The sequence below is a fragment of the Quercus suber genome, unplaced genomic scaffold, assembly GCF_002906115.3.
Source record: "Quercus suber isolate HL8 unplaced genomic scaffold, Cork oak 2.0 scaffold_363, whole genome shotgun sequence".
Classification (NCBI taxonomy): domain Eukaryota; kingdom Viridiplantae; phylum Streptophyta; class Magnoliopsida; order Fagales; family Fagaceae; genus Quercus; species Quercus suber.
In genome coordinates, this window is record NW_027069815.1 from 553,240 (window position 1) to 564,402 (window position 11,163).

Sequence of the window (11,163 nt, forward strand, 5' to 3'; positions counted from 1 at the left end):
CCGAACCATTAAAAAAAAATTTGGGTAAAAAAATTAGTAAAATTAAGACAATATTGGTTTAATTGTTTATTGTAAGCTTTGAGGAAACATTTGATACATTTACATAACTGCATGCAAATTAATTGAAAGATAAATGGTAAAGCATTTTGTAATGAGTAAAGATTTTTAGATATCAAATAACAAAGTACATGTCAAGATAATCTGGTTACAGTGGAATTAAAAACATAGATTTAAAATTGTAGACATGTGAGAGAAACATTCACAAGTGTGAAAATAGTGAAGCCAAAGTATCAAATTAGCATAAATTATGAATGCTTAGACCTATTTTTTTAACAATTTATGTCCAAAATAACAGCTTTTCAAAATAAATTATGATATTTCCTAGAGTGTGTGTTGCTTAACAATAATATGATATTCATAGAAGAAACCATGTATAAATAAGTAAGTAATCAAACTTTAATGTATATCTCAAATTGAAATAGAGTACCAACCACAATTGATAATAGATTATAAAATTAATTTTCAAGATTGTAAATTTCTTATATGTTTTTATTCTTTATCAAATGAGTTATCCAATAAGTCATTTGCAATTTTGTTTTATATTTTGGAATGTTGATATTGTGTAGAAATAAAACTTGTATATTTGTTTTACTTATCCTTGCATTATTTTGTTTTAGATAGCAATGTTAGGATTTGTATAATTTTAAAATTATTGAATAAGTAATAAGTTTAACTAAGTTCATTCTTGATATAAGTGGTGAATTCAAAATAATGCATTTTACATCAAGTAATTTGTTGCATAATTTTCCAAATGGCAAATATATGCTATTTTCTTTATAAAAATAAAAAATAAAAAAATTCATATGAAAAATACGGGTCAACCTGACCCGGCCCGCAACCCGATTGACCCAAGCATGTTTTTAACCCGCTTAAAATGATCCATTTTGATCTGTAACCTGTTTGACCTGCAACCCAATTGATCCGACTCCAACCCGACCCGACCTGCCCATTTTGCCATGTCTAATAGTCATACAAGATCAATAGTCATTATCAAACCATCTAATTTGGACACATCCTAGAACCCTCTAGCTAAGTCAATTAAATTTGCTACCATCACTAGTTGCTAAGCTACCTTATTAGGCCATGGTTTAAACTTTAAAACCCAAATCAAAGTTATCCAAGGGTCATTCTACACATTCATTTGTCGCATGCCCCACCAAATAGCATAATCCTTAGCATCTTTACTATTCTTCACCCATCTATATCCAAGATGCTGATTCTCCTTTTAGCCAATTCGCAATCATGCAATTTTGCTTTAAGAATCTGAGCAAAAAGCTTGTGTGGCCCTGATACCAACAGCCAGCCAAATTTGACCAACAAAGCTGACAAAGTTCTTCACAATATTTAAGAGCAAGGCCTTTGTTGTTTCCATCAGCTTTTGCTCGCCCCCAAAACTTTCTTACTATGGCACCCATTTCATCACATACCATACTCATGCTCATTTAAGAAGTTTATTTTTATCAGTTTCTTATTAGGTTTAAAAAATAACTAATGCAAAAGTACAATTATACCGTAAGATAGTAATTAAAGTTTTAAAAGTTGTACATAGGCTAAATTAATTAATTAAACTAAAAGTTAGATGTTTGGAGCAAGAAAACATGGTATATTATAGCCAGGGGTGACTACTGCACACTCTTGGTGTGATTGTCACTCCACAAGTAAAAGTGCTTGTGGAGTGTGGAGGGTAAAGGCCGGGGTTCAAGTCTTCATGAAGGAGCCTCACACACATATACACTTAGATTAGGCTAGAGTAGAATTTTATCTTGTAAAAAAAAAAAAAAAAAAAAAATAGCCAAATGTGGAGCTAGAGGTGCGGTGAGGGGGGCACCTACCCCTGACTCTTAAAAATTTCATGTATAGTAGTGTCCGTTTGGCTTCAAACTAAAAAGTTAGCTTATTTTACTATTCAACTTATTTTTGCTACTATTTATGAACCCTACTGCACTTTTAGTACTATTCATGAGTCATACTATACTATTTCAGCTAACTTTTACCTTTATCTACAGTACTTTCAGTAAAAAAATTTCAGTTTCATCAAAATAAGCAAATTCCAAACAAACCCGTAATCTTAATTCTTAAGTAGTTACTCATTGGCATAGAGAAAAAACTAAAAAAGGACTCCCACTCGGTTAAAACTTGAAAGTGACTCTGACATGCGAAAAAGAAAAAAACAAAGTTTTCTCAAACATCAAACCGTATCACTTTTTCACCTATTTTACTTGTGTTGTAAGTAGCTTTTGTCTTGTCCCAAGTTTGACACTGTTTCACAAATTTTTTTTTCTTTTTTCTATTCTAATTTTTTTTTTTCACCATGTTCGCCATTAATGATACTTTTTACAGTATTTTATTATTGAATGATGAAAGAGATACTATAAATTTTACTACTTATATATTACAAATTGGTATGTCACCAATTACAAAAAATAATTTCAAACACTTATTCATTATATATTGTTTAAGTAACACTAATCACATTTTTACCGCATCAATTTTTAAACTTCTTGTTGTAGATTTTGTAGTGCGAATTGGTTTTTTTTTTTTTTTTTTTTTAATTTAATTTAATGATATGAAATATATTTATTTTCTTATAATGATTAATTTATTTTGTTATTATTATCAATTAATATTTTTAGATCAATTTCACTTTAAATAATATTTTTTAATTTTGCCCCTTTTGAACTAAAATTCTGGCTCCGCCACTAATTAAAGCTATAAGTCTAAGAAAAAACATTAAATTTTTTTGCAACTTTCTTTACAATTACTAACATAATATGTTGTAATTAGTGTATAATAAATGTAGTATTAGTATAAAAATTATAGGGTAAATTCCAGATAACTACCTTGAGGTTTGAGATAATACCAAACACATCCAGGATAATTAAAAAGCAACCATTTTAGTCATAGAAGACAAACGCCGTTACAAGGCGTTTGTTCACTACACAAAACAAAATTTGCACTTTTATTTTTTATTATTTTTTTTTTCATTTCCAAGGCAACAAGTTCAGAAAATGTACCCCACACCATCTATTCCTACTAGGCCAAAATCCTCACATTTGAGTCCAACATGTTTTCATCATTTTTGCTCTTCCCAAGAGCAACAAAGGGCTCTTAATCTAAACTAGAAGAAAATAACCCAAGTCAGTTGGCTCAATGGCTCTTTTTAGACTTCATTGGAGTTAGAATTTCAACTCTCACTCAAAAATAAATTTTGGATTGAGCAAAGAGAAAGAGGGCTTCTGTTCAAGTTTTAATTTGAAGAAAGGTACAAATTAGTTCTTGATAACAAAATATAGCTAAACTTCTTGTAATGGAAGAAGTATTAATTACTTGAAAAATTGTTGATGTAGTTTTTGTTCTGGTTTCTTTTGTAGGTTCTTCTTTTAGCAACTTGGCTCTTTTGCTTGGTAATTTCGACTCTTCTAGCATGTAATCTTGGATTTATTTTTTTCTCTAACTTATAGTTTTTGGTATGTAAAGAAATTTATCTTTATGGAAATGAAAGGAAAAACACTAAAAAGAATTTGCAAAATGCATTTAGGCTAGTGGGAACAAAGGAGTGCGGGGTACCTTTAACATTCATTCTTGGAAATGGGAAAAAAGCTATGCAGCTTTTGTTTTAGGTGGAGTGAATGAACGGCATGATAAAGGTGTTTATATTTAAGGACTAAAATGGTTGCTTTTTAATTGTCTTAGATGTGTTTGGTAATACCTCAAACTAGTTATTTGGAATTTACCCAAAATTATATTATGAGTCAATCTTACAAGACATCTCTTTAACATATGTGGGTACTGCATGTTGTGAAAAAAATATCTAATAAGGCAGTCTGATAATATACCTTCTTGTGTTAATGGTAAACTAGGATGAAAATAATTTTACTTCAATCGTAACAAGTCATTTTAGTCCACGCCCAAGTCATTTTAGTCCACGCGAAAAAGGTTACTTATGATAGGAATTCTGAACTCCAAACCGTTCACCTACTGATCAGTTAACTATTTCAATGGCTACCAGTTCAAAGCCACAATTTTGTCTCTTCTCATCACTGCTTATTCTTCTACCTATATTATCTTCTGGGTCGCTCAGCACTGTTACAGGCCATGGGTTCTCAATAGAAGAAGCAACTGTACATGACATCCAACTCGCTTTCAAGCAAAACCAACTCACCTCAAGGCAACTCGTTGAGTTCTACCTAAAACAAATACACAGACTCAACCCACTCCTTAAGGGAGTCATAGAGGTGAACCCAGAAGCACTACACCTAGCTGATAAGGCCGACTCCGAGCGCAAATCAAAAGCACCTGGGTCACTCTCTGGGCTACATGGTATTCCTATTCTGCTCAAGGATAATATTGCAACCAAGGATAAGCTGAACACTACGGCTGGCTCTTATGCACTGCTAGGCTCAGTGGTGCCTAGAGATGCTGGAGTGGTGACCAAGCTGAGGAAAGCTGGGGCTATCATCATAGGAAAGGCTAGCTTAAGCGAGTGGTCTCAATTCAGGTCGTTCTATGTACCTAATGGTTGGAGCGGCAGAGGTGGCCAAGGAAAGGTACGTGACTTGCATTGATTCCATGTGTAATAGTCAGATTGTATGGATTGTTCAGTCCCCGGTGTCCATTTAGTGAAAAATTGAAGTTACTGTACACCGATCACAAATTGGCACCTAAGAATGTCGTGAAATTAGGTGTGATTTAGTGTCTCCATAGAGTTCTTCTTGTTCATTCAGTCTAATAACTTTTACTTCAATTATTAAATTATTTTAAAAGGTTTATTTTTCGTCAATTTTGTCCAATATTATCAAATGGTGCTGTTTTGTTTTGCTTTTTTTAATTGAAATCACTGATACAATTCTCTCTTTTTTTCCCTGAAAACATGAGTTGTGTCATTTGATAAATGGTGTTGTTTGATTAGTATTATTATTTTTAAACTATAAATGATATTTAAATGGCTTCATTTGTTAACAGATTTGGAAAGAACTTGATTGACTCATTTTTGACAATGCGGCTTATTAAATTGTCAAAAATTAGACCTAAGGACTAATTTGATAATTGAAGTAAATATCAATGTACTAAGGCTGCGTTTGGTTCGTGTAAAACATTTTCTGGAAAATACATATTTTCCGGAAATGCTATTTTCCGGAAAAGGAAAATGTATTCAAGTTGTTTGGCTGTCTCGGAAATCGTTTTACGAAAAATCAATTCCAGTGTTTGGTTCGGTCAAATATTTTACGGAAAATGCTTTTTATTTTACAAAAAATCAATTCTCATGTTTGGTTCGGTCAAAAATTTTACGAAAAATGAAATTCATTTTTTACAAAAAAATCAATTCCTATGTTTGGTTTGTGGATCATTTTACGGAAAATATGAAATTCCTTACAAATTTCTGCTCCTGCATTACCCAGACAAACCTGTAACAATACAAAACTAATCATCCACTTCAACATCAACATTAATCATCCAAATTCAAGAACCTGCATTGCCTAGACATATCTGTAACAGTACAAAAATAATCATCCACTTCAACAACAAAAATCGATTTCCATAAATATACCCATAATATTAATATAAAAACAGTCACATTAATCGTTCACCATTGTCATTACACCTCCATGGTGTACAAAAATGATACCTACTCGTGGTATCTAAACAGTTCAAATACATAATTTGGGCAATTTTATTGTCCCAATAATATAAAATACTACATATATAATACAAGGGTAGGTCAATATTAGTTCTACAACAAAAGTGAATTCCAAATGGAGAAAGCCCGATGAATAAGACGTGCATTGTTATGAAGAAAGTCCAAGGTTTCCGCCATCTGGAGCAAACCATGCTTCACCTCCAACAAACCCATTTCCTGCAAATTTAAAAAAAAAAAAAAAAAATGCCCCTATGTCAGCAAACTAGATAGAACATAGTGCATAACCTATAGCCTAAGAATAAGCACTTTTTCAGAATGGCATTGAGAAGGAATAGCTGAAAAAATTAACAGGCCACCACCAGAATTCAGAACACAAAATAACCAAATAGGAGGTAATGTGACAACATAAATTCTTTCCTCACAATCAATCTACCCACAAAAGCAAGGGCAATCAAAGCCATTAAATTACCAAATGGCCTTTACTAAATACTAACTCTTCAAATTCATAATAGAGTCCTCTAAATCATGTAGCACCATTCAAATTCAGGCAAGCATACACTAAAAGTCACATTTCATTTCAAACCTTCATATGGGGGTTCACTAAATCACATAGAAAATTATAGTTCTTCAAGTGAGCATTCAATAGCGCACTCCTCAAATCTTTTCAAACAAGCATTCGCTAAATCACATTAAAAAGAACCATCAAAATCCTTACATAACCAATAGGCAACATAATAACATTTGCTACATCAAAGTATACATATCAAGCTCCAAAACTTTATACACAAAACCCAACTATCCAATTTTACACAAAACCCAACTAGTCAAATTCTAAAAAAAAAAAAAAGAATTTGGAAATACAGTTTGTTACCTACAGTGTCCACAAGCTTTCCATGCACCTACAATTGCATTACATGTGAATTCCCCTGCAAAAGGAGCTGATGATCAATGTATAATTTCTTAACACAACTAACAACTTTTACTGTCCTTCATACTTCATAAACATTCAATTGGGTGTAGTAAGAGGTTGGGTCACCATAACAGAGTACCATAGCACATTAATGGTCTGAATTTATATGTTTCAACTACAAATTGTTTACATAAAAGTGTAAAAGATAAATAAATATTTATAAATAAATATATAAATATTTATGTAAATATAAATAATATATAAATATTTATTTATAAATAAATATGTATATATTTATGTAAATAAATAAATANAAATGGCACTCACTAAATCACATATAAAGCTCTCAAATTTAATTCAATTCAAGTGGGCATTCACTAAATCACTTAAAACCATTAAAGCCCTTCACATTGGGCACTCACTAAATCACATTTAAACAAAAATTTAAAATTCTTCAAATGGGCATTCACTAAATCCCATACAAGCTCTAAAATTTAATTCACTTCAATTGGGCATTCAATCCAATACTCACTAAATCACATATAAGCTCTCAATTCCAATCAAGCACTAATCACATAAACACACATTCTTCACTAATTCACAACCCTCTCAAATTACAAACTACATTCAAAATTACAAAGCCAAAAAAAAAAACACAAATTGTGAATTACCATTCCCTTGAGCTCCTTAGGCACTTTAGGCACATTCTCCTTAGGCACCATAACAGACCCTAAATATATAAATATTTATCTAAATATATAAATAAATATATAAATATTTATTTATAAATAAATATGTATATATTTATGTAAATAAATATATAAATAAACAAATAAATAAATAAATAAATATATATATATATAATGCCATCGGACTCAATCAAAAAAAAAAAAAAAATTTGCGATCGGACTCACCGTTAAGTGGTGGTGGTGGATCGGCGTTGAAATCGGCGAGGTGAGCTCTGGGTTTCTCAGATCGGGATGTGGATCGGACTCGCCGTTGAGTGGTGGTGGTGGAACGGCGTCGAAATCGGCTCGGTGACGTCTGGGTTTCTCGAATCGGAGGTGGATCGGACTGCGCGGTTATGAGTGGTGGAGGATGACTTCTCTCGGCGTGGTCTCGGCGTCAAGCTCCGGTGTCTTCTTCCTCAGATGGTCTCGGCGTGGAGGATGTCTTCTTCAAGTTTCTTGGCTCTCTCAATGTCGCCGGCGTTTTCTCTCTTTCATTTCTCTCAATCAATTTCTCTGGCTCTCTCTGTTGTGTGTTTTCTTCTTCTGTTTCGTTCCCAATCAATTTCTCTCAGAGGCTCTATTTTGTGCGTCTACTCTTGTGTGCGTTTTTGCGCGAGACCCGGAAATGGTTTGAAGGTAAAATAAAAGCGTAAAACCATTTCCGGGTCAAAGGGGAAAATATGGTCAAAGTGGAGCCATATTTTCCGGAAATTAGCATTTTCCTTGCCTTCCAAACACATAAGTCAGGTGGTAAATGATTTCCTAAAATCATTTACCACCAAAACAAACGGACCCTAAATTGAATTTTAACCTTAAATGAATGTATATTGCACGGTACACATCTTATGTCGATTTGAGCTATGTAAACAGTAGCATGTACAGTTTAACTGCAGCTTTTTTTCCCCCTTGTTTGTTATAGTTTTAGGGGTTATATTAAAAACGTTGAAATTGTTATAGGAGAAAGAATGTATGAATAAGAACGTTGAAACTTGAAACATATTTAGAACTTAAATATTCATCCAAAAATATCATATAATCTGGATTTGGCCAATTTTTCTTGGTATGTAACCAGAATTGGATGAAATAATTAACCATTGGATGTGCATGATAGTATGTTATAAAAAGAAAGACAGGTACAAGCTGCTAACATCAATGTTTTGTGATGGTGTGCAGAATCCCTATGTTCTATCGGCAGATCCATGTGGGTCAAGTAGTGGATCAGCTATATCAGTGGCTGCAAATTTGGTGGCAGTGTCTTTGGGGTCTGAGACAGATGGCTCTATTATTTGCCCATCCAGTTCTAACTCAGTTGTGGGCATTAAACCAACAATTGGTCTCACAAGCCGTTCTGGGGTCGTCCCAATCTCTCCTAGGCAGGACACTATTGGGTAACTTTATTACAATCTTCGATATCAAAATAGATATTTTATTTGCTTATTGGGGTCATTGCACTGCCACTAATAGTCACTTAAAATAAATAAGGAATTTGTGGTTGCTGTAAAAATAAGTCTGTTAGTAAAGGAGAAACTAAAATTTTAAAAATTTTCACCCACAAGCTCAATTCTAACTGGTCATATAATTCCAATCTATATAATATGTAAAAGGTGAAAGCTAAAACATAGTATTTATTGTTACTACGCTCATGTTGAGCCATATCGTCATAGCATTTCAATCCATTCGGTCTATTTTGGTCCATTTCAGTCTATTTAGTCTACTTCAATCCATTCGGTTCACTTCACTTCACTTTGGTCCAGTTAGATCCACTTTGGTCCATATCAGTTCATTTGGTCCAGTTTGGTCTACTCGGTCTAATTTAGTCCAATTCAGTCCACTTGGTCCATTTATCTACTTTGGTCCATTCGGTCTACTCCAACAATGCATTGGAGGAAATGTTTGTGTAGAAAGATGAGCTGATTTATTGAAAATTATATCACATTCTCAGCATAATGTTGGTAGATTCTTGATAAAATTCCATTTTTCTTATGTTATTTTTTCTAATATAAATGAAAATTTACTTATATATATTAGAAAATTTACTTATATCCATGGTTTTAAAAACTGGTACTGTGAAAGAACTAAAATAGGGAGTGTTTACCGGTTTTATGGTCCGACGGGGTCCAACCAGTGGTTGAACCGATGATGTCATAAATAATAAATAAATAAATAATTTTATAACTAGTCATTTTAACTAAAAATTTAATAATAGTAAAACATTAAATATTAACTTACCTACTTTTGGACACCACTTAACAAAATTCAAAATTCAAAAAAAAAAAACCATAAAAGGGTAAAGTGTAACAATTACAAACCATTTTTAGTTATTTTTTAATTTGTCAAATAACCAAAAGAAAGTTACCAATGGGTAACAATATTACTGCCCACTTGACACTTTTTTCCCACCTATCCTACACTTACACGTTTATATCATACCCACCACACATTTGTTCGAACTTTCAAACAACTCTGTGGACTTAAAAGTTTCTTTCCTATCCACTTTTTGCTAAAGTTTAATTTCCGGATTTCCCTCTTCAATATTCTCTCACTCTCTCTGTCTCTCTCATCAATAAGGGTATGTGCAAGAGCAGAAAACAAAGGCTGAAATGGAGTGCGGAGTGTGGACGGATAAAATCATATAAAATTTGCTTCGTTTTTGGGCTCCTTCCTCAACACAAAAATAGGAGATCTGATGTTTTTGGAGTCACTGTTGGTGTCTTAGGCTTCACCCCTTCAAGCTTGAGAACATTTTCAAAATCAAAATCTCTCCTCTCAAATCCGAAACAAAATCTCTCTTTCTCTCTCTCTCTCTCTCTNGTGTTTACCGGTTTTATGGTCCGACGGGGTCCAACCAGTGGTTGAACCGATGATGTCATAAATAATAAATAAATAAATAATTTTATAACTAGTCATTTTAACTAAAAATTTAATAATAGTAAAACATTAAATATTAACTTACCTACTTTTGGACACCACTTAACAAAATTCAAAATTCAAAAAAAAAAAACCATAAAAGGGTAAAGTGTAACAATTACAAACCATTTTTAGTTATTTTTTAATTTGTCAAATAACCAAAAGAAAGTTACCAATGGGTAACAATATTACTGCCCACTTGACACTTTTTTCCCACCTATCCTACACTTACACGTTTATATCATACCCACCACACATTTGTTCGAACTTTCAAACAACTCTGTGGACTTAAAAGTTTCTTTCCTATCCACTTTTTGCTAAAGTTTAATTTCCGGATTTCCCTCTTCAATATTCTCTCACTCTCTCTGTCTCTCTCATCAATAAGGGTATGTGCAAGAGCAGAAAACAAAGGCTGAAATGGAGTGCGGAGTGTGGACGGATAAAATCATATAAAATTTGCTTCGTTTTTGGGCTCCTTCCTCAACACAAAAATAGGAGATCTGATGTTTTTGGAGTCACTGTTGGTGTCTTAGGCTTCACCACTTCAAGCTTGAGAACATTTTCAAAATCAAAATCTCTCCTCTCAAATCCGAAACAAAATCTCTCTTTCTCTCTCTCTCTCTCTCTTTAAAAAAAAAACACAGCATCTATAGTTTTAATGAAGAACTGCTAAAAACCGGTTTGACTGTACTGATTTCTGGTTTTTCGGTTTTCTCGGTTAAACCGGCGGTTTCTGGTTTTTAATGGTTTTTCTTCTATTTTTGATTTTTAATAATAATCGGACCGGATTAGTGTCTGGTTCCCGGTTGAACGGCCGGTCCGGTCCAGTTTTTAAAACCATGCTTACATCTACTAGCTTTTTACACCATTCAAAATGTATAGATAACGAACCGTTTGTAAGGAGTACTAGAAACAAA

General features: G+C 32.9%; 1 protein-coding gene and 1 long non-coding RNA gene across 2 annotated transcripts; one reads left to right on the top strand and one right to left on the bottom strand.

Annotated features, from left to right (window-relative positions):
• The first annotated feature begins 3,759 nt into the window (after positions 1 to 3,759).
• Positions 3,760 to 9,292, top strand: LOC111985748 (probable amidase At4g34880). Its single transcript, XM_065760374.1, has 2 exons — positions 3,760 to 4,607; positions 8,513 to 9,292. The coding sequence occupies exons 1-2, from the start codon at positions 4,059 to 4,061 to the stop codon at positions 8,729 to 8,731; spliced, it is 768 nt and encodes a 255-aa protein (XP_065616446.1). The 5' UTR covers positions 3,760 to 4,058; the 3' UTR covers positions 8,732 to 9,292.
• On the bottom strand, positions 5,594 to 8,073 carry LOC136061922 (uncharacterized). The gene is made up of 3 exons (XR_010623773.1): positions 7,523 to 8,073; positions 7,280 to 7,338; positions 5,594 to 5,914 (listed from the first exon to the last, which is right to left on the bottom strand). It is a non-coding gene; the product is annotated as an uncharacterized LOC136061922 (long non-coding RNA).
• Positions 9,293 to 11,163: the final 1,871 nt, after the last annotated feature.